Source organism: Mirounga leonina, unplaced genomic scaffold, assembly GCF_011800145.1.
Source record: "Mirounga leonina isolate KUSES-001 unplaced genomic scaffold, KU_Mleo_1.0 Mir_224, whole genome shotgun sequence".
NCBI classification, from domain to species: Eukaryota; Metazoa; Chordata; class Mammalia; order Carnivora; family Phocidae; genus Mirounga; species Mirounga leonina.
This window is the reverse complement of record NW_023270615.1, coordinates 7,251,725-7,275,580: the sequence shown is the minus strand read 5'-3', so window position 1 is coordinate 7,275,580 and position 23,856 is coordinate 7,251,725. Positions and strand designations below refer to the sequence as shown.

The 23,856-nt window shown below is 38.8% G+C and overlaps 1 protein-coding gene across 2 annotated transcripts in view; it reads left to right on the top strand.

Annotated features, from left to right (window-relative positions):
- The window catches only part of CUNH9orf85 (chromosome unknown C9orf85 homolog), a 74,081-nt gene that overhangs the window by 35,528 nt on the left and 14,697 nt on the right, over window positions 1–23,856 (top strand). For both annotated transcript variants that reach the window (XM_035029059.1, XM_035029061.1), the window contains one exon: window positions 2,609–2,715. In XM_035029059.1, coding sequence (XP_034884950.1) covers window positions 2,609–2,715 — 107 coding nt within the window. The remainder of the gene's footprint in view (window positions 1–2,608; window positions 2,716–23,856) is intronic.

Genomic DNA, 23,856 nt, shown 5'->3' with positions numbered 1-23,856 from the left:
CTCTTGGGTGGTAAAGTCCTCATCTAATTTCTTCTTGAGATTGCTGTATTACATTTTAAAAGATGCCTTGTCTGACAACAGAATGTTTACAGGAGGAATAACAACATTTACTATAAAATATGTGGTATGAATCAATGATGGCTAAGACTTTACATATATATTAAGTAAGAGTGTCTTTTGATACACCCTAAGTTTATTCTAACTTAAAAGGAAGTGTTCAATTTATAAATAAGATTTTCTTCTTTAGCTAAGATTCCTAAGTTCAGTGGAATTGTCTCTGAAGTTTTTTCCCTTTAAAGGTTTGCAAAGTAGCTTCTTAAACAAAATGATCTTTAAAGGCTTTTTTGTACTTATAAAACTAAGTTTTGATTTTATATTTGGACATGCTTAAATCTTAACCTTAATAACCTATGCTTTCTACCAGGAGGATTATGCTAAAATTAATTGCAAAAACAAGGTTAGTTGTAAACATAGGTGTGAGTAAGGCAAGATTGCCATCTTCTTTGCTCCGGCAGAGTAATTCCTAGAACTAGGATTTAGCTTTCATTGCTTATATCACTTGGAATTCACTTTTTCTAGTTTGCCAAAATACAGTAAGACAAGGTGCACAATTTTCTTTCTTTTTGCAACTCTTTTCAAGTGAAAGTACCATTCATTTTCATTCTTACTCTCATTCATTTCTTAACACATGAAAATCAAATTCAGTTTTGTAGTAGTGCCTGTTAGTCATGTGAACTTTCTGCAACATCTCCATTTATACGGTTTCACACATCACTCATAGGACAAGTTTCCACAAAGACCTGTTTTGTTCCATTGTCCGATCCACCCTGAAGAAACCAGTTTCCAAGCTATGTGCAGCTTTGTAAATCAAGATGAACTGGTCAGAAATTGGATACAGAAACAGAAAGAAACCAAATAATGCTTCCCAGTTAACAAGCAGAGTTTGTTATATAATAAAATTGCAAGTAACAAAATGTTTTGCCTTCTAAGAATATTCTATTAAGAAAGTTCATATCACATTCATATTGTAATCATAGTTCAAGTCATTTGTTTGTTTCCATTACTGTTAGAGTTAGGAAAATATAAGTAATGCTTTTTGTAAGATACTCTAGGCAACAGACGGCAGTGAGAACAAATGATGAAATGTGAATTTTAGTTCTGGGTATTTCTTAGCAAGTCTTATGTGAGTAGCTATGTATCAAGTTTGATGAGAAGAGGAGTTTGGTATTGGACACAGATTTCCTTCTTTCTGGCAACATTTAGCAGTAGCAAGGAATGTAGTGTCGTGTGGAATTTATTTTTCCAGGGATTCTCCATCTAGGTCAGGGGGAAAGGAATACCCATACACAATTCCTAGGTAACAATATGTTTTTCACCATAGTGGTAAAATCAAATATAATGTATTCACGGCTTAATTTGTGGCTTTTGTAAAGACCCTTGAAATATTTTCTCCATGAGTAAATGTTTTGTCAAATTATTTTACCTTCTTTAGAACTTTAAAGAATATAAAGCACTGTTCCAAAGTTTTGGTTTTTTTTTTTTTCCCAATGATCTTTAAACTTCGTGCTTTTAACTTAGCATCTGATAACCTCCCAAAGAATCTGCATCTTTTGTGATCCTTTTCTTTCTCCTCCTGAGAAATTAAAAAAGGAAACAAAGGAAGCAAAGAAAACATAAAATGTCTTCTACTCATTATTCCAACAATAGGCAAACACCAGGCTTCCATAGCCAAAGTAAGTTAGAGAATTCTCAGAGTACTTAGTGCAAATAAATAGTCTGGGTCCTGAATCACATGAATATGTTATAGAGCGTAAAACTGTTGGGGAGAACACATGATACATTTAAATTTTTTTCATCCTCCTAATTTCCCAACACGTTCTGAGAAGGAAATCATAATAAATATGGGGTGTTTTTTCCCCCATAAAGCCCTTTCCCACCACAGATACTCCCATGCACACATTTATTTTCTGTTTTGAAGAAGTCAGATTAGCAAGGCAACTTTTCTGAAACATTTCTTCTTTACTTGAGAATAGAAAAGTATTAAATTGAAGAATTAAATGCCTTTGTGCTTCCAGCTGCTTTTCCCTGACACTTCTTTCTTAGGTGTCATGGTCTCCGCTCTCCCCTGCAGACGGACAATTTAGGACTATAATTTCTCAGTGTATTTTCTTATTTCTCATTTGGTAAGATTTGAATTGTTGGAAACAGTAGTCTTAAAATATGCATTAGGTTTTCTTCTTTATTATTGCAGTTTTATTGAGGTATAACCCACATACTGTAAAAGGCACATATCTTGACTGTACAAATTTGAGTTTTAACATTTGCACACATCAGAATCAATGGGAAGGGCTTTCTAAAATATTCCTGCCAAGAGGTTAAAAAGTTTCTTGGATGATTCTGAGCTACACCTAGTTAAGAATCTTTGCCTTTGTAAAGAACCAACTTGAGTAATACACATAAAAATACGTGGTGTATCATAAAATGTTATGCAGATTAAATTTAGGTTACTATTTAAAAAAACTTAAATTTCTCATGTGCCTTTTTCATGGGGTTTGCAATGCTGGTTCACAGGTGAAATTCTTACTTTGTTTTTCTGTTTGTTTTTAAGAAAATTAATGCAAAACTTCATGATGGAGTTTGTCAGCACTGTAAAGAAGTTCTTGAATGGCGTGTAAAATATAGCAAATATAAACCATTGTCAAAGCCTAAAAAATGGTGAGTTATGTTTCTTAATTATCTTACCAATAATATATGTATAATAGTTTATTATTTCATTCCCTGATACTCAAAATTGCATCCAACTAAATATTAAGGTAGATGGAGAAAAAATCCCATTCTCCCATGTAGAATTTCATCTTACATGCTGATTCCTGCTTTATAAAATGGATGCATCCTTTCCCATCCCATTCTTTATTTTCTTTTAAAGATTTTATTTATTTATTTATTTATTAAAGATTTTATTTATTTATTTGAGAGAGAGAGAGAATGAGAGAGAGCACATGAGAGGGGGGAGGGTCAGAGGGAGAAGCAGACTCCCTGCAGAGCAGGGAGCCCAATGCGGGACTCGATCCCGGGACTCCAGGATCATGACCTGAGCCGAAGGCAGTTGCTTAACCAACTGAGCCACCCAGGCGCCCAAGATTTTATTTATTTATGTGTCAGAGAGAGAGAGAGAGCAGGGGATGGGGAGAGTGAGAGAGAGAGACAAAGAGCACAAGCAGGGGGAGGGGCAGAGGGAGAGGGAGAAGCAGACTCCCTGCTGAGCAGGAAGCCCCGACCCTAAGCTCATGACCTGAGCTGAAGGCAGATGCTTAACCAACTGAGCCACCCAGGTGCCCCTTTTCAGTCTTTTTTTCATATTCTTTAGCATTTCCTTGCAAAAGAAGATACTTTTAAACAAATCTGATGAGTTTTATGCTCACTGGCCCAAATTAGCCGTAGGGAAGTTTGGCAACTGTTGGTGCTATCCAAGGCTAGATTTCCATGAACAAATTAACTGTGTTTTCTGCTGTATTCTCTGTAGCTGGTTGTGCTATGTATAAGCCATGTAGTTTTAGTTTATAGGCCTATTATATTATATGTAGCTTTCTAGGGGCACCTGGCTGGCTCAGTTGGTGGAGAATGCGACTCTTGATCTTGAGGTTGTGAGTTAGAGCCCCGTATTGGGTGTAGAGACTCCCTAAAAAATAAAAATCTTTTTAAAAAAGCGATTCCTCTCTAAATGTTGGTATAACTTTGGGTGCCTGGCTGGCTCAGTCAGAAGAGCATGGGACTCTTGATCTCGGGGTCATGAGTTCAAGCCCCATGTTGGGTGCAGGAATTACTCAACATAAATATATTCAAAAATTTTAAAAAACTCTTAAAAAAAAAAAAGAATAGTTGGATGTGGACATCTAGACTCAAAGGTCAGCAACTCTGTCCTGTCTTGGAGTCATTGAAGTCCTTGGAGTCAAGAAAGCTCATGATAATGTTGCCACTACCTAGGTAGTACAGTGACCCAGAGCTCTTTGAGAAACTTGAGGTAGGTCAAGGAAATGAAGCCTCAGGAGCTGCTATTCCCCATCACCCTAAGGCAGATGAGGTTAGCCACAGAATAGCTCACGATGAGTGCAAAATGAAGGAAACTTAATATTGTACAAATTCCCAATTACAGATAACAAGACATTCAAGCCTAAAGGAAGATCTTTAGGAATAAAGAAGCCCAAGCTAATGTGGAACAAATGATTATTCATGAGAGATCAAGAAACTGCTAGGTTTAAAAAAAATTTTTTTTTATTAACATATAATGTATTTTTTAAATTTTATTTTATTATTTTGTTAGTCACCATACATTACATCATTAGTTTTTGATGTAGTGTTCCATGATTCATTGTTTGCATGTAACTCCCAGTGTCCATGCAGAACGTGCCCTCTTTAATTCCCATCACCAGGCTAACCCATCCCCCCACCCCCCTCCCCTCTAGAACCCTCAGTTTGTTTCTCAGAGTCCATAGTCTCTCATCGTTCGTCTCCCCCTCCGATTTCCCCCCTTTCATTCTTCCCCTCCTGCTATCTTCTTTTATTTTAAACATATAATGTATTATTTGTTTCAGAGGTACAGGTCTGTGATTCATCAGTCTTACACGATTCACAGCGCTCGCCATAGTACTTACCCTCCCCAATGTCCATTACCCAGCCACCCCATCCCTCTCACCCCCCACCACTCGAGCAACCCTCAGTTTGTTTCCTGAGATTAAGAGTCTCTTATGGTTTGTCTCCCTCTCCGGTTTCATCTTGTTTCATTTTCCCCTCCCTTCCCCTATGATCCTCTGTCTCGTTTCTCAAATTCATTGTATCAGTGAGATCATATGATACTTGTCTTTCTCTGGTTGACTTATTTCGCTTAGCCTAATACCCTTTAGTTCCATCCACGTCGTTGCAAATGGCAAGATTTCATTTTTTTTTTTTTTAAGATTTTATTTATTTATTTGAGAGAGAGAGAGTGAGAGAGAGAGCGCAAGAGGGGGTAGGGTTAGAGGGAGAAGCAGACTCCCTGCCGAGCAGGGAGCCCGATGTGGGACTCGATCCCAGGACTCCGGGATCATGACCTGAGCCGAAGGCAGTCGCTTAACCAACGGAGCCACCCAGGCGCCCCAAGATTTCATTTTTTGATGGTTGCATAATATTCCATTTTATGTATATACCACATCTTTTTTTTTTTTTAAGATTTTATTTATTTATTTGACAGAGAGAGACACAGCGAGAGAGGGAACACAAGCAGGGGGAGTGGGAGAGGGAGAAGCAGGCCTCCTACGGAGCAGGGAGCCTGATGTGGGGCTTGACCCCAGGATCCTGGGAACATGACCTGAGCCGAAGGCAGATGCTTAACAGCTGAGCCACTCAGGCGCCCCTATACCACATCTTCTTTATCCATTCATCTGTTGATGGACATCTAGGCTCTTAACATACTTTGGCTATCGTGGACATTGCTGCTATACATATCGAGGTGCACGTGCCCCTTTGGATCACTACATTTGTACCTTTGGGGTAAATACCCAGTAGTGCAATTGCTGGGTCATAGGGTAGCTCTATTTTCAACTTTCTGAGGAACCTCCATACTGTTTTGCAGAGTGGCTGCACCAGCTTGCATTCCCACCAACAGTGTAGGAGGGTTCCCCTTTCTCCGCATCCCCGCCAACATCTGTCGTTTCCTGACTTCTTAATTTTAGCCATTCTGACTGGTGTGAGGTGGTATTTCATTGAGGTTTGGATTTGGATTTCCCTGATGCTGAGCGATGTTGAGCACTTTTTCGTGTGTTTGTTAGCCATTTGGATGTCTTCTTTGCAGAAATGTCTGTTCATGTGTCTACCCATATCTTGATTGGATTCTTTGTTCTTTGGGTGTTGAGTTTGATAAGTTCTTTATAGATTTTGGATACTGGCCCTTTATCTGATATGTCATTTGCAAATATCTTCTCCCATTCTGTCAGTTGTCTTTTGGTTTTGTTGATCGTTTCCTTTGCTATGCAAAATCTTTTTATCTTGATGAAGTCCCAATAGTTCATTTTTGCCCTTGCTTTCCTTGCATTTGGTGATATTTCTAGGAAGAAGTTGCTGCGGCGAGGTTGAAGAGGTTGCTGCCTGTGTTCTCCTTTAGGATTTTGATGGATTCCTGTCTCACATTTAGGTCTTTCATCCATTTTGAGTCTATTTTTGTGTGTCGTATAAGGGAATGGTCTATTTTCATTCTTCTGCATGTGGCTGTCCAATTTTCCCAACACCATTTGTTGAAGAGACTGTCTTTTTTCCATTGGACATTCTTTCCTGCTTTGTCGAAGATGAGTTGACCATAGAGTTGAGGGTCCATCTCTGGGCTCTCTATTCTGTTCCATTGATCTGTGTGTCTGTTTTTGTGCCAGTACCATACTGTCTTGATGATGACAGCTTTGTAATAGAGCTGGAAGTCCGGAATTGTGATGCCACCAGCTTTGCTTTTCTTTTTCAACATTCCTCTGGCTATTCGGGGTCTTTTCTGGTTCCATACAAATTTTAGGATTATTTGTTCCATTTCTTTGAAAAAAGTGGATGGTAGTTTGATAGAGATTGCATTAAATGTGTAGATTGCTCTAGGTAACATAGACATTTTCACAATATTTGTTCTTCCAGTCCATGAGCATGGAACGTTTTTCCATTTCTTTGTGTCTTCCTCAATTTCTTTCATGAGTATTCTATAGTTTTCTGAGTACAGATCCTTTGTCTCTTTGGTTAGATTTATTCCTAGGTATCTTATGGTTTTGGGTGCAATTGTAAATGGGATTGACTCCTTCATTTCTCTTTCTTCTGTCTTGTTGTTGGTGTATAGAAATGCAATTGATTTCTGTGCATTGATTTTATATCCTGCCACTTTACTAAATTCCTGTATGAGTTCTGGCAGTTTTGGGGGGAGTCTTTTGGGTTTTCCACATAAAGTATCATATCGTCTGCAAAAAGTGAGAGTTTGACTTCTTCTTTGCCGATTTGGATGCCTTTTATTTCTTTTTGTTGTCTGATTGCTGAAGCTAGGACTTCTAATACTATGTTGAATAGCAGTGGTGATAGTGGACATCCCTGCCGCGTTCCTGACCTTAGGGGGAAAGCTCTCAGTTTTTCCCCATTGAGAATGATATTCGCTGTGGGTTTTTCATAGATGGCTTTTATAATATTGAGGTATGTACCCTCTATGCCTATACTCTGAAGAGTTTTGATCAAGAAAGGATGCTGTACTTTGTCAAATGCTTTTTCTGCATCTATTGAGAGGATCATATGATTCTTGTTCTTTCTTTTGTTAATGTATTGTATTACATTGATTGATTTGTGGATGTTGAACCAACCTTGCAGCCCAGGAATAAATCCCACTTGGTCGTGGTGAAAGGAAAACTGCTAGTTAAACCAAGGTCTGAACATGTTACTGAAGACATCACCTGCCTGGCCTAGAATATCATGAATTTCAAATTACACTGAACACATGGCACATTAGGCATATTGGAAAGCCTTAGCTTTCAAAGTCTAATCCAGGATTGGGAGTGTCATAGAAAGTAGAACTCACCTATATCCACGTTGCATTCTTTGCATATTAATACGTTACTAACATTGTAAGGGATTTAAGTGCATTGATGAAAGATGCTGATGGTAACATAACTTTTTTAGAAACTTTGAATGTTTTACTCAAGCTAATCTTGCTTAGAAGTTAAATTTGTCCTTTGTCAGGATTTGTATGAGAAGTTTTCTTTGACACCATGAATATTGTCATTGATTAAAATGTTGAGTATTATTTTACTTGTCTAGCTGTCTCTTGCCACAGATTATGTAGCCAAATGATGTACATAAGGAAAAGTTCAACAGAACATAAAATGTGAGAGGAGGAAGGGCTATTTATAGGTGACATTTCTTTTGGAATGAAGTAATATTCTGAATATTGGGAAAATTGAAGCTCTTTTATCTTATTTGTTAGGCTTGTAATCATCAAAACCACAGATGATTAGCAAATTTCCATTGCCCCTGCGATTTAATCCCAAATGTTAGACCCAAAAAAGAATTAGACATTTAAACCCTTCCACGTTGTCTGTTTTGACCATGGAAGCAAAAATTATATCGTGTTTGTACTTGGCAGAAAATGTTTCATGTTTCCTTTTCAGTGAGGTGACATGCTACAGGATATTTATAATCATTTTCTTTATAATACTTTCTCCCCATTACTGAAAACAACCCTGGACCATGCCCAGAGACTTTTTGGAAAAGATGTCCTAACTGGAGCTGGAAGAGCTGAAAACTATGTATTTGCTAGAGGGGGATGGGATGATGGTCGTGAGAGGGAAGGGGTAAAAAGGCAGGTCATCCATTAGTGCTATGTAAACAGTGTGATCCTGGTACCACCCTTGGATATAAGGTAGTTTTAAATATCTTCGAATACTCCAATCATCAGATCTTTATAGAAATAAAGTGAAAGGCTTGTAAAGATAATGCCCAGCTTTTCACAGCTTCTCTTCTCTGTAAAAGAGCTGAGATGAGCCACCAGCTTGTTTTATGCCCTGCCACTTAATCAGAGGTCAGGCTAGTCTGTAGTAGGATTCCCAGTCATTTTGACTTATGTCTTTTGATTTCAAGGGGCGTCCCTGCTAATCCCTGGTTGCGGGGCTGCTGTGGTGCCACCAACATCTCCTGGGCACCTTAATGGTCTAATTTAATCATTATTAGACTTAAAAATTACTTATATATGTAAGAATTGTAGATCAGAATGAGTCTAAATCTTTTTGTATAAAACCTCATTTTTCAAGGGCCCTGATTTTGACTTTTGAAAAAGAAACCCAAAGATAAATTAAAAGCATTCATTACTATGCTTGGTCAGTCCCAAGTCATTCAGGAATCCTGTAAATAACCTTGAGCGTGGAGCTGAATTATTGGAAGAGCAAGAGATCTTATAAATACTAAATGATTTGTGTAGCTCTTAAAGAAGAAAGGAGTCCTGACATTTTTATTTTTTATTTTTTTAAAGATTTTATTTATTTATTTGAGAGAGAGAATGAGATAGAGAGCATGAGAGGGGAGAGGGTAAGAGAGAGAGGCAGACTCCCTGCTGAGCAGGGAGCCCGACGCGGGACTCGATCCCGGGACTCCAGGATCATGACCCGAGCCGAAGGCAGTCGCCTAACCAACTGAGCCACCCAGGTGCCCGGAGTCCTGACATTTTTTACTTAAAATTCATTTGTCGACATTATTTTCCAGCTGGACGGAAATGCAGATAGTTAAGAGATTATCTCCTTCCTCAAGCAATGCAAGACAAAAAATAAAGGGGGCTTCCCCCCCCTTTTTTCTGGGCTCCAACGGATTACATATTTTAGCCAAGATCAGAAAGTAAAGCAGATGGAGTTAAGATTCAAATGCAAATTGATCCCATTCCAAAGCCATGTTTTCTTGTCTTCCTACAGTGATTTCTCACTATTGTATTATTCATTCAAAAAATCTTTTTCTTCCCTTTATCTGAGCCTAATGGTATATTAATTTTTATAGTCACCCATCTTGTTGATGAAAGTTATCCACCTTGAGTACCATATATATAGCCCCGCTAATCAATCAGTCAGTCAATCAATCAATCAATCAAAGTAAGCTCTATGCCCAATGTGGGGCTTGAATTTAGGACCCTGGGAACAAGAGTTACATGCTCTACCAACTGAACCAGCCAGGTGCCCCATTTTTTTTTTAATACACATGTCCAGACAAATAGATTTTACGTTCAGGCATTGAAATGCCTAAGCTAGTACCTAGAAACTTCTTATACCTTGTATTTCAAGTAACCAAGCAACCTTTTTCAACTGTGAATTTAGAAGTGCTATAGGCAAATACCCATATTTGTGTTATTATCTCTAGCCTGCTTCTTTTCTCTTCCTACTCATAAAAAAGAATTTACCAAGAACATAGTGTTAGCTTATGTTTAACATCACCATAGTAGTAGAAGAGAAAGGAGAAGCTGGTATAAAACAGCAACAGACCACAAACAGATTGGGGTCTGAGCTTAGAAGTGGGCCTATACATCCTCTGCATTAGCAGTTCTCAACTGGGAGGGGAGGATTTTGCCCCCCAGGGAATATTTGGCAGTGTCTGGAGACCATTTTGATGGTCTTGATTGGAGAATTTGGGAGGGATGCTACTGGCATATAGTGGGTAAAGGCCAGGTGCTGCAAAACATCCTACAGTGCACAGTCAGCCCTCACATCAAAGACCTATCCAGCCTAACATGCTGGTAGTTGAGAATCCTTGCTGTATGCAAAATATGTGGGTACTCACAGGGCCAAGCAAGTGTCCCTGAAACTTAACATATATCTTAGTCCAGTGGTTTTTCAATCTTTTCAGCTGCAGAATTCTTTTTTTTTTTTAATAAGCTCTGTGAGTGTGGATTTTTTAATGAGTTCGTGAGTGTGAGTGTTGGAACTCACCACCTGGAGATCAGGAGTTGCAGGCTCTACAGAATGAGCCAGCCAGGCGCCCCTCAGCTATAGAATTCTTGAATAAAACAAAAGCTTACCCAGGGATCCACTGAATACAATAGGCCCAAACAGAACTGCCCTGGTTGGGGAGAAGGGAGCATAGACCTTAAATGCTACGAGAAGAATGTTGATTAAAAATAGATTTTGTTGGGGCTCCGTTGGTGGTTGGTGGAGCTAGCAACTCTTGATCTCGGGGTTGTGAGTTCAAGCCCCACGTTGGATATAGAGATTACTTAAAAATATGATCTTTTAAAAGTAGATTTCATTCTAAAAAATATTTTAAGTGAGGAAAGGCAAGAACTGCTGTCACATGCCTTACAGTCAGCATTGGTCTACGGATGTCTGGCCTAACACTTTCAGGACATGTAGGTGCTTAATGCCTAAAACGCTGTTTGCTTTTAAATGGAAATCACTACCCCTGGTTCTCATATGTAGGTATTTAGCACATTCTAACTGATAATTTTTAAAATTTATTGCCCCACGGAAGCCCTTATCTCTTCATACTTCGTTGCATTAAATAAACTCTCCTCTATCTCACCTCAACTCAGATACGTTCCTTGGTCCAGAGTTTGAGTAAACTAGTATTTTGAAAAAGGCTTATTTCCTATAAATGTTTCAAGGGCTCCTATCAGGAAGAGTTGGGTCTCCAGCAGGAGGGTAAATGGAATTTTGTCCCTGGGAAGTTTGCTTTTGTATGTCTGCTATAGTGTGTGAGAGAGTGGGAGTGGGGATGAGTTCTCTAAACTGTGGGAGAAAACAAAAAGACTTTTTGGGAGAAAATGAGATAGAGGAGGTTGAGATGCTCCTAAGCAGGCCATGCCACCCTATCTGGCTTGCTTCGCTAACCATATGCTTGCTCCTTCTTTACTACAGAACTTTGTTCTAAGCAAATTAGCCAAACTAAGACCCTCAAAATAATCTTTTTTTTTTTTTTAAGATTTTATTTATTAATTGACAGAGAGAGAGAACACAAGCAGGGGGAGTGGGAGAGGGAGAAGCAGGCTTCCCACGGAGCCGGGAGCCCAATGTGGGGCTCGATCCCAGGACCCTGGGATCATGACCTGAGCTGAAGGCAGACGCTTAACAACTGAGCCACCCAGGTGCCCCAAGATAATCTTTTATAGAGCCACCCTGTCTTTTTAAAATTATCTTTCTATCTATTTTTTTGGGGGGAAGTAAAACAAATAACATAAAATTTACCATTTTAACCATTTGTAAGTGTACCGTTCAGTAGTGTTAAGTATATTCACATTGTTGTGCAACGGATCTCCAAAACTTTGTCATGTTGCAAGTTTGAACTCTATACCTATTAAGCAGGAACTCCCCTTTCCCTGCTCCATTAGCTCTTGGTAGCTACTATTCTACTTTCCGTCGCTATGAATTTGGCTACTTTATTTTTTATTTTTTTAAAGTAGGCTCCATGCTGGGCTCCAATGCGGGGCTTGAACTCATGACCCTGAGATCAAGACCTGAGCTGAGATCAAGAGCTGACTGACTGAACCACCCAGGCACCCCTGAACTTTACTACTTTATTTATTTATTTATTTATTTGAGACAGAGAGAATGAGAGAGAGAGAGCACATGAGAGGGGGGAGGGTCAGAGGCAGAAGCAGGCTCCCTGCCGAGCAGGGAGCCCGATGCGGGACTCGATCCCGGGACTCCAGGATCATGACCTGAGCCGAAGGCAGTCGCTCAACCAACTGAGCCACCCAGGCGCCCGGAGACTGAGACTTTTTTTTTTTTTTTTAAGATTTTATTTATTTATTTGAGAGAGAGAGAATGAGAGACAGAGAGCATGAGAGGGAGGAGGGTCAGAGGGAGAAGCAGACTCCCTGCCGAGTAGGGAGCCCGATGCGGGACTCGATCCAGGGACTCCAGGATCATGACCTGAGCCGAAGGCAGTCGCTTAACCAATTGAGCCACCCAGGCGCCCTGAACTTTACTACTTTAAATACCTCATATAAATGGAATCATAACAGTATTTGTCCTTTTGTGACTGGCTCATTTCACTTAGCGTAATGTTCTCAAGACTCAGTGTTGTTACAGCATGTGACAGAGTTTCCTTCCCTTTTAAGGTTGAGTAATATTCCATTGAATATATATACACACAGACATATACACTGCATTTTGGTTTTCACTCATCTGTTGACGGACACTTAGGTTTTGCTTCTACCTCTTGGCTATTGTGAATACTGCTTTGAGCAGTGTGCAAATATTTCTTCAAGACTCTGCTTTCAATTTTTTGGCATATATACCCAGAAGTGGAATTGCTGGATCATATGGTAGTTCTGTTTTTAATTATTTTAGGAACCTTCATAGCTTTTTTAATAGTGATGGCACCATTTTAACAATCATACCAACAGTACACAGGGGTTCCACTTTCTCGATATCTTTGCAAACATTTGTTTGCAGTTATTTTATTTTTAAATATTTATGATGTTTTAATGATGTTATTGAGAATCACCAAGAAAATAAAACATAGCAATTATATATATATATATATTTTTTTTAAGATTTTATTTATTTGAGAGAGAGAGAGAGCACAAATGAGGTGAGGGGCAGCAGGAGAAGCAGACTCCCTGCTGTGCAGGGAGCCAGATGTGAGGCTCAATCCCAGGACTCCAGGATTATGACCTGAGCCGAAGGTAGACGCTTAACCAACTGAACCACCCAGGCGTCCCTGAAGTCAGACTTTTAACCAACTGAGCAACCCAGGTGCCCAGCAATTATAGTTTCAAAAACATTTCAAATAACTTTTGCTATCAACAAAAAATAGTAAAACCATTATCCAAAATAACTATTAAGTCATTAGTAATTTAACTATTTCTTTTAAAATGGAAATTAAGTTTAACATTATATTAATAATTAACTGAATATTAGGTATTATAAATCACAAATAAGCTGGTTCTAAGTAAAAACTATTATTATACCCCATCAGTAAAGACATTAACAAACTCTAAGTTAAAATAAGTACTAATACTCTTTTTTTTTTTTTAAAGATTTTATTTATTTATTTGAGATGGAGAGAGAGAGAGAGAGAGCACGAGAGGGGTGGGGGGAGGGCAAAGGGAGAGGGAGAAGCAGGCTCTCCACTGAGCAGGGAGCCTGACTCGGGGCTTGATCTCAGTACCTGATCTGAGGACCTTGGGATCATGACCTGAGCTGGAGGCAGCAGCTTAACCAACTGAGCCACCCAGGGCATGTGCCCTGGTACTAATACTCTAAATAAAGTCATGAAATCAATTAGCACAAATGAAAAATCAAAAAGTGACATCATAATCCATTTTTCCTATTTTAAGTTACTGAAAAACACTTCACAGATTAAAGGAATAGTTTGTTAATGAATTTTACCTTGAAGATATCCTTATTTCAAGTTATCTTTACTTTTACCTTTCACTAAATGAATATTTTTCTTTTATAAGAGACTATATTTGTCATGGGTGGAAAGTATCTGTCACATAGAATTTGCCACATAGAATTTGAATTTGATGTGGCAAATTCAAATTCTATGTTTGCGGTTGTTTCAGATAGCATCTTCATCATATAAGACACTGTGCTATATGTTATAGAAGATACCAAAATGAATCTCCAACACCAAGGAGTTTACAATCTATTAGGAGACATAAGCCCACAAATAATTCTTGGGCAGACTCTGAGAAGTGCCAGGTATAAGGAAAAGATGAAAGCGACCCATAGAGTACAAGATGAGACTGCAGAGGACTAATAAAATGAAAACAGGAGAGAGAGATCTAGAAAAGATATAAACTAAAGGTAAAAGAGTGCTGTACACAATGTTTGCAGGATACCCTATGAGGCAGTCACCAGGGAATGAAGGGAAAATGAACAAGGATCCCATGTTCCCTTTGATAGATAATGTGGATGATCTCGTGGTGTCTCTATGTATTGTCTGGATTCCACAGATTGTCATTTGTTCCGGGGTGCCTGGCTGGTTCAGTCGGTATAGTATGTGACTTGATCTCAGGGTTGTGAGTTGGAGCCCCATGTTGGGCATAGAGATTACTAAAAACAAACAAACAAACAAACAAACAAAAAAAACCCAAAACAAAACAAAAGTAAGGGTTCCTGCCTGGGGCTCAGTTGATAGAGCATACAACTCTAATTTCAGGGTTTAAGCCCCACCTTGGGGTAGAGTTTACTTAAAAAAATAAAAATAAATATTTTTTAAAAAGTAAACATTTTTATATACTACAGTGTTATTAATCCCTCCATGTTATCAGTGTCTGACAATAAACTATATAGTTTGGCCTCTTTGGTTATATTCTTCAGGCCCAGCATTTCTTATAATAGGTTGAGACTCTGATGTTTAATCAGTGATAGGAGAGTTGTGTAACCTCATTCCAGGAGTATTAAAATGTCCTAGAGTGGAGTTTTGCTCACAGGTTGCTCTTCATGTGATACTGAAGTGTGTGGTGACTGGAAACCCTGGCTTTATTCTTGCCCAGAAACTTGGTCCTTAATATTTAAATGTAAAAGTGGAAAGTTTTCATTACTGTCATCCGTTGTTCACCTGTGCATGAAACTTACTTTTTGACATTAATATTGATTGATACAGCAAGCTTTGATTTAAAATTGCCTGCCCTAAAGTGCAATAATTTACATTTTCTCTTTTTTTTCTAAATTACTCTTGGTCAAAGGTGAATATTTTGTACTCTTAAGAATTGTTCTAATAAAATCTGTGGTGAGAAGAGGTAGTACAATCTCTCCACTTACTTTTAAACACATCATTTAGGGACACAAGGAAGTGAATTGTAGCTTTTTGTACTCAAAATTCTTGGACTTTAGAGATACTGTTTCCTTAAAAGCATTTTCTAAGTAGCATATGATATGATTACTTAGTATGGTTTCAGACTCTTTCCGTGTTAGCAGATTACTTAGAGTTACTGCAGAAGTGTGACTTTATGGAACTCTGTCAATGTTGAGTTTCTATTATTTGTACACCAAGGGTGGAGTACCATAATTCATTGTTTACGAAAGGACCTAGTCATCCCATATTACGAGTATTACAAGTGGAGCTGAATTATGATAAAGGTTAAGGTGTAATAATTGAACCAGGAAATGAAGACTTGCTAGCGAAGTTGTGGCAGAGTAAAATAAGCCTTTTACTTGTAGCAAGTACTAGAAAGATAAGATCAGTTCTTTTTCCCTTGGTATTTATTGTCTAGATCAGTGGTTCTGAAACCTTTTGTTTCAGGACCCCTTTGTAACTTTTTTTTTTTTTTAAAGATTTTATTTATTTGACAGAGAGAGACACAGTGAGAGAGGGAACACAATCAGGGGGAGTGGGAGAGGGAGAAGCAGGCTTCCCACAGAGCAGGGAGCCCGATGAGGGGCTCGATCCCAGGACCCTGGGATCATGACCTGAGCTGAAGGCAGACGCTTAATGACTGAGCCACCGAGGTCCTGCCCCCCCCCCCCTTTTAAAAGATTTTATTTATCCCCTTTGTAACTCTTAAAAATTACTGAGCGCCTGTGAAAGCTTGGCTTATATGGGTTTATATGGGTTATATCTATTGATATTTATTGTATTAGATATGAAAACTCAGACATTTTTAAAATAATTATTTAATAAATAATATGAATATAAGCAACATATGCCCATTAAGTGTTAATAACTTTTTGTGAAAAAAGCTTTTGAAGCAAAAATACTAGTGAGACAAGTGGCATTGTTAAACATTTTTACAAATTTCTTTAGTGTCTGGCTAGTAGAAGAAAAAGGAAAGAATCAATTTTGAAAGGAGTAAAATAAATTTTAATAGCTTTTCCCAGGTAACTGTAGAAATACTATCAAGAGTTGCATGCTCAGGGCGCCTGGGTGGCTCAGTCGTTAAGCGTCTGCCTTCAGCTCAGGTCATGATCCCAGGGTCCTGGGATCGAGCCCCGCATCGGGCTCCCTGCTCGGCCAGGAGCCTGCTGCTCCCTCTCCCACTCCCCCTGCTTGTGTTCCCTCTCTAGCTGTCTCTCTCTCTCTCATTCATATAAACGAATAAAATCTTAAAAAAAAAAAAAGAGTTGCATGCTCTACCCAGTGAGCCAGACTGGTGGCCCATACCCATGCATGATTTTGTAACATACATTGGCTCATTTGGAAAATATTAGTTCAGTGAGTTATACTGATCTTCTAAATGTTGATATGTTTTATTATACAATATAAAAGTATGTTAATATCACAACAATGTTGTTAGAAAGTCTGTGAGTTTTTCTTTTTCTTTTTTAACTGAGTTTTTGGAGGTGACAAACACAGTGATTACTAGTACAATTTGGTGCCCCTGTCTTTGTTCATGCTAAGATGCCAGCACTGTTAGTACTCACTATGAAGAATGAGACTCAAAGAAAGTGACTTTCAAAGATTATATGATAAGAGCATGTCAAAGCTGCGCTAGAATCTGGGTCTCCTGTGTCAGTGCTATTTTCAAAATAATATTTGCTGGTATTTACAGTGGTCCATTGATATCATCTTTTAAAAAGTGTACTTACTGCCTCCTTTGTCAGTAAACGTGGTTAATAGGAGTGACCTGTGTTTTTATTTGGCCATGGTTTCCACTGAAATGATTAGTTTTGGTTTATGCATGGTCAAGATTGTTTGTTTCTGGGGGATTATATTTCATGGAGAAGTAAAAAGAAGGCAAAACCATGATTATTTTAACATCTCTGAAGTTCATTGAGTGTTGGACTTAAAATATTCAAAATATAGCCATTTTCAAGGTAAAATAGGTAAAATTTATATTTAGGTGAATTTAAAGTTTTTCTTTATTGTGTATTTTATAAGAAAACCACTTGAGTGATTAAATAATTTTTAGCCACTCTAAAAGGTGTTTCAAGATATTTTACAAATTTTATGACAACTTGGAAAGTGTGTCTCTTACCATTAAAATAATATCTATTTTTAAAAATTTTTAAAAAATTTCTAAACCATTCAATTCTTAAGATCAAGATTCTTTGAGTCTTGAGGTGAAAAAAAAAATGCAGAAATTCAATTACTTTCAGGCCTTGTTTCATTCTACTCCTGAATTAAGAGATTTGAAAGAGAAGGCACACAAAGGTCTTATTTATCTGCAAGGGAAACTGGAAGCTTGTTAAGTGTAAGTGTATAAATTTATATTACATTTTCACAAAACGTATTTCACATTTATGAAAAGGAAATATTTTAAAATGTGTGTCTCCTTAAGAGATAGGTATATTTATATTCACAGAGCTGCCAGCCTAATAAAACCTGGCTGTTTTTCAGAGTGAAACTTAAATTTGAAAAGAGGATAATTGATTTCAGCAATAGAATTCCTTCTCTTCTTTGAATTGGCCATTATTGTCTCAACCAGCAATAGGAACACTGGAAAACCCCCATATTTAGGCAGTATTACTTTGATCTGGTCAGGAGTCTCAAGGGGTAATGTGCATAAGTATTTCTTGAAGACTTTAACAGATTCTTGGGACCCATCCCCAAGATTATGAGTATGTAAATAATGACAGTAACCCAGATATCTGCATTTTAATAAGCCATGCAGGTGTTGGAGTCAGTGTTAAGAGTCACTGTTTTGGGGACTCAGTGGGCTAAAGAATGTAGACTCTGGGATCTTTTAACTTCAGATTCCAAAACAGGATATCCCATTTTTAAGCCTATTTTACATGTAAATTTTAACATTAACAGTTCTGTAAATACAGTTTTATCCCTGAATTAGCAATTCGAATTCCTAAGGATTGGTTTACCCCAGGACTCCCTGGTATTAAACAACACATTCACAGAAATGAGAACATTCTAATTTGCTTGAAGCCTTTGATGAACCTAACAAAGACAGACTTTCTTTAAAATTATTTTAAAGCTTTTAAAAATTTGAAACCAAAAGAAAACCTGAAACTTCTCCTAATCCATATGGATTGTTAGAACTTTATCTGTGTATGTTCTAATGGTATACATTTTTAAAACCTGTTTTTACTGCAGAGTAATTAAGTAGAGCTTTTTAGAAATCCAAAATATAAACATACCAGATAATTTAATAAGAAATTTTTAAGAATTATTTTCACTTAGATTGTATATCAGAGAGGTTTTTTTGAGTTATTTGTTTTTAAATTCTAACTTAGATTTTGTCAGGTCTCTTGAAGATATGATTTATATGCAGTAAAATTCATCCTTTTAAGAAACAGAATTCAACTGAGTAAATTATAATGATATTATTAGCTTTATTCATTCATTCATTCATGAATCAGCCCATACTGTCTAGCAGACAGAAAGGAGCTCCAAGGAGGTATGCGAAATGAAAGACACTTATAGGCATAAGGGAGTGGGAACAAGGAAATGATACTAGACAGAAAAGCTGGTTGGTTACTGCAGGCAGCTTTCCTCTAGGGGCTGACAGGGCTCTGTTAGGCAGATCACCTAACTCGTGCTGATTAGGAGATGCCTGATTGACTGGTGTAGGATTCCATTTCTGGCAGAGAAATGGTTTGGTGACTTGGGGCTTAGCATAAGTAATTCCATTTTGGGCCTGCCTTCATGTTTTTAACAAGAGTTTTGTAAGTTTTGAGAAATGAATACAGTTGTGAGACTAATACCACAATTAAGATATAGGACAGTTCTATTAACCGAAAACTTCGTAGTGACTCCACCTGTTGTGGGGTCATCGAATGCAATGGCCAAGAAAGAATTCTTGAGACGCTGTATGGTGCAACTTAATAGGTTTATTTAAGTAGCATGGGGATGGGACCCGTGGGCAGAAAGAACTGCACTTTTGCTATATGAAGCTGGTGGTTATACACTTAGTGCTCAGGAGGGAGGGGATGCGCAGGGAGTATTAGATCACAAATGTCGTCTTTGAATTTCTACTTGTAAAACTACTTTTGCAAGATTTCTGCTTTCAGTTCTTTAAAAAAAGAAGTGTGATAAGAAGGCCCTTTAAGGTAGCCCATAGTCCCCCTCCCAACCAAAAATGTAACCAATCATTGATAAAACTAGGAGTCAGACACTGCCTTCATTTGCGTGTGTGTGTGTCTGCTAAAACTTTGGATATGTTAGCAGAGTCATCTGGGATGTATATACAACATTTAGTCCCAATATTAGCATAATAACTTCCTCTTTGACTTGTAGTCAGGATATCAAGGGCCATTAAGTTTTGGAGGGCCGCTTTTCTAATTTATGGGTGACTTTGTGTTGTGTTTGGTTAAAGGTGGCCGCTGTATGCTTGGCTAAGCCTCTGTTTGTAATTTTTACATCGATAGTGGTGGCTCCCAGAACAAATATGACTAAGGGATAAAACCATGAAGAAGCCTTCCTTGCCTCATGTCTAGCCTTAACAGTATCCTAATTATGAGGAATTGCGGGCAAGTGGGAGATGACTTGTCCTGGGAGAGAAGGGCATCCCCCCAGTGCATTTTCCAATCCAGTTATAAGGAAGGTGGGGCCATCCATTATCTGCACAAGTTCATAGTTAACCCCAAGGAGTGGGGTACGCTTTCACTTTTAAGGAGCAGTTTTGTTATCCTAGCCACATAGAATTGGTCAGGGTGACAGCTGAGTTATACAATTATTGGAGAGTCCATCCCATTGTCCAGCTGTTTAATCATATGCCCTGGGGTCCCTTTTATTATCCCCATAGAGTAACATGTAGGAAGATTGTCTATATATGAGTTATTATGGCATTTTCTCTGAAGTATACTTCAAGTTGTCTAGCTTAGGCAAACAACAAACGTTTATTTTTTAATTTTTTTAAAGATTTATTTATTTATTTTAGAGAGAGAGAGAACATGGGGGTGGGTAGAAGGAGAAGAGGGAGAGGGGGAGAAAGAGAAGCAGACTCCCTGCTGAATGATGGACTCGAGGCAGCCCTTGATCTCAGGACCTGAGCTGAAATCGAGTTTGACACTCAACCGGCTGAGCCACCCAGATGCCCCAAACAACAATTTAAAGACAATTAATCAAAACTAGAATCTATGGATATCGTAAGGATGCATTATTGAAACATAAATTTTCTCTCTAAATTTACCCTTATTTCCAGGGATAGCCAAATCAAGACTAATTCATCTGTCAAGCAAATCCAGTTTTTTTTTTTTAATTTTAATTTTAATTTTAATTTTTTTATTTTTTTAAAGATTTTATTTATTTATTTGAGAGAGAACACATGAGAGGGGGGATGGTCAGAGGGAGAAGCAGACTCCCTGCCAAGCAGGGAGCCCGATGCGGGACTCGATCCAGGGACTCCAGGATCATGACCTGAGCCGAAGGCAGTCGCTTAACCAACTGAGCCACCCAGGCGCCCCTTAGTTTTGTTTTTTTTTAAAGATTTTATTTATTTATTTGACAGAGAGAGACACAGCGAGAGAGGGAACACAAGCAGGGGGAGTGGGAGGGGGGAAGAAGCAGGCTTCCCTCTGAGCAGGGAGCCCGATGCGGGGCTCGATCCCAGGACCCTGGGATCATGACCTGAGCTGAAGGCAGACGCTTAACGACTGAGCCACCCAGGTGCCCCAAAATTCATTCAACTTTTAAAATTCGTTCATTTTAACCTTAGTCCTGACCACACATAAAATTCTTTTCCAAAGATTTCTCTTCACAAACCTTCTACAGCTTTCCTTTTCTTCTTCCTTCCTTCCTCCCTCCCTCCCTCCCTCCCTCCCTCCCTCCTTCCTTCCTTCCTTTCTTTCTCTCTCTCTCTCTTTCTTTCTCTCTTTCTTTCTTTCTTTCTTTCTCTCTCTCTCTTTCTTTCTTTCTTTCTTTTCTCTTTCTCTTTCTTTCTTTGTCTCTCTCTCCCCTTCCTTCCTTCCTTCCTTCCTTCCTTCCTTCCTTCCTTCCTTCCTTCCTTCCTTCCTTCCTTCCTTCCTTCCCTCCTTTCTTCCAAAGATTTTATTTATTTATTTGACAGAGAGAGGGAGAGCACAAGCAGGGGGAGCAGCAGAAGGAGAGGGAGAAGCAGGCTCCCCACTGAGCAGGGAGCCCGATGTGGGGCTCGATCCCAGGACCCTGGGATCATGACCTGAGCTGAAGGCAGATGCTTAAGTGGCTGAGGCACCCAGGGGCGCCGATCCTGGCTTTTGTTAAGAAGGGGCAGCTATTTTATTTCGTATTAAGTGTCATATATGTAATCTAGAAGTACTTTCAATCTGAGAGCTGGACCAAGAGCACCAAACAGCCCATTGGTCGGGACAAACGAGAGACATGAAAAAAACAGAAGTATGGAACTCATCTGGTCTGGGCAACTTTCTTTCTTTTTTTTTTTTTTTTTTTAAAGATTTTTATTTATTTGACAGACAGAGACACAGCGAGAGAGGGAACACAAGCAGGGGGAGTGGGAGAGGGAGAAGCAGGCTTCCTGCGGAGCAGGGAGCCTGATGTGGGGCTCCATCCCAGGACCCTGGTATCATGACCTGAGCCGAAGGCAGACTCTCAACAACTGAGCCACCCAGGCATCCCCTGGGCAACTTTCTTACGAGCTTTATCCATGATCCAGTTCCAAGAGAGAGGTCCCCCATTGCATGAGGACTCTAACTGGGTTATTTATTCATTTTAGGGAGAGAGAGAACATGGGGGTGGGTGGAAGTTCTGAATGGTCACTTTTGGGAAGCACAGCGTCAGATGTATCTTGGATTTTATGCTCACTGAGGGATCACAGCAGGTTATTTAGGAAGAGACCTTACATGGGAGTCCTGAGATTGGCGGCTGTCCTTATGACACGTATGGCCACCCCATGCCCAAGAAGAATACAAGTTTTAATAGAATAGGTAAAGCAGTGAGAGCCTGATTCCTGAGCCCAGCGATGTTAGGGTCAAGGTACTAGTATCCAGCCAGGTAGCAGGAGTTTGTCCTTCCCTATAGTATAGCCATAGGCAAGAGGTTCTTTCCTGAGCACTCTGACAAGACATGTTCTGAAGGGTCGTACTATTCAGGACATCTCCGGAAAAGAGCAAGTAAGAAGTAGACACTGGGGGAATAAGAGACTTACCAAATCGCATTGAGGTTCTTGGATTCACTCCATAATCCCTGTCCAGGGCCACCAAAAATGTTGTGTCATCATTGAGCACAACGACCAAGAAAGAATTTTTGAGACGTTATATGGTGCAGTTTAGTAAACTTAAGTATTACGGGGACAGGACCTGTGAGCAGAAAGAACTGCACTTCTGCTGTATGAAGGTGCTGGTTATACACTTAGTGCTCTAAGGGGAGGGGACATGCCGAGAATGTTACATCATAAGTGTTTCTTTGAATTCCTACTTGTAAACTACTTTTGCAAGATTTCTCTGGTATTTATCATTCAGTTTGATATTTATTATCAGTGAGATATACAGGCAGTCATGAGACCCTTTAAGAATTTAGCAACTAGTTGTATTTGATCCTCATTGGAACTATGCTATTATAGGTCAGCCTTCTGGGCTAAAGGTGAACATCTTTCTGCTTCTATCTTTTATCACACCCACACTCCCAGTCTCTAGGAAACACTGATCTATTTCCGTTCCCTGTACTTTTACCTGTTCCAGAATGTCATATATATACAATCATATAGTATATAGTCTTTTGAGGCTGTCTTCTTTAACTTAACATGGTAGATTTGAGATTCATCCATATTGTTGTGTGGGTGAGTAGTTCAGGAAAGATGGACTACTGATTGTTCACTCACCAGCTGATGGATACTTAGGTTTCACTAGTTTTTGGTGATTATGAATTATGCTGCCATATGTATTCATGTACAGGGTTTTATGTGAATAGGTCTTTATTTCTCTTGAGTAAATGTGTAGCACTGAGATTGTTGGGTTGTATGTTAGGGTTATGTTTATAAGAAAGTATCAAACTGTTTTCCAAATTGGCTGTACCGTTTGCATTCTTACCGGCAGTATGAGAGTTCCAGATGTTCTGAGTCCTCATCAACACTTAGGATTTTTTGTTTTGTTTGTTTTGTCCTGTTTTATTTTATCTAATTACTTTTTTATTTATTTTTAAAGATTTTACTTATTTGAGAGAGAGAGAGCATGAGCAGGAGGAGGGGCAGAGGCAGAGGGAGAGGACAAAGTGGACTCTCCGCTCAGCACAGAGCCCAACATGGGGCTCAATCCCAGGACCCTGGGACCATAACGTGAGCCAAAGTCAGATGCTTAACCAAGTGAACCACCCAGGTGCCCCTATTGTGTCCTGTTTTAGCCATAACTGAGTAGCTATATCTCATTATGATTTTAATTTGCATTTGTTTGATGACCAGTGATGCTAAACATCTTTTCACGTGCTCATTTTGTATCTCTGTTTCTTCTTTAGTGAAGTCTTTTTTATATATTTTAGCTCATGATTTTATTGTTTTGTTTACTTATTACTGGGTTTTTTTTTTTTTTTTTAAAGATTTTATTTATTTATTTGACAGAGAGAGAC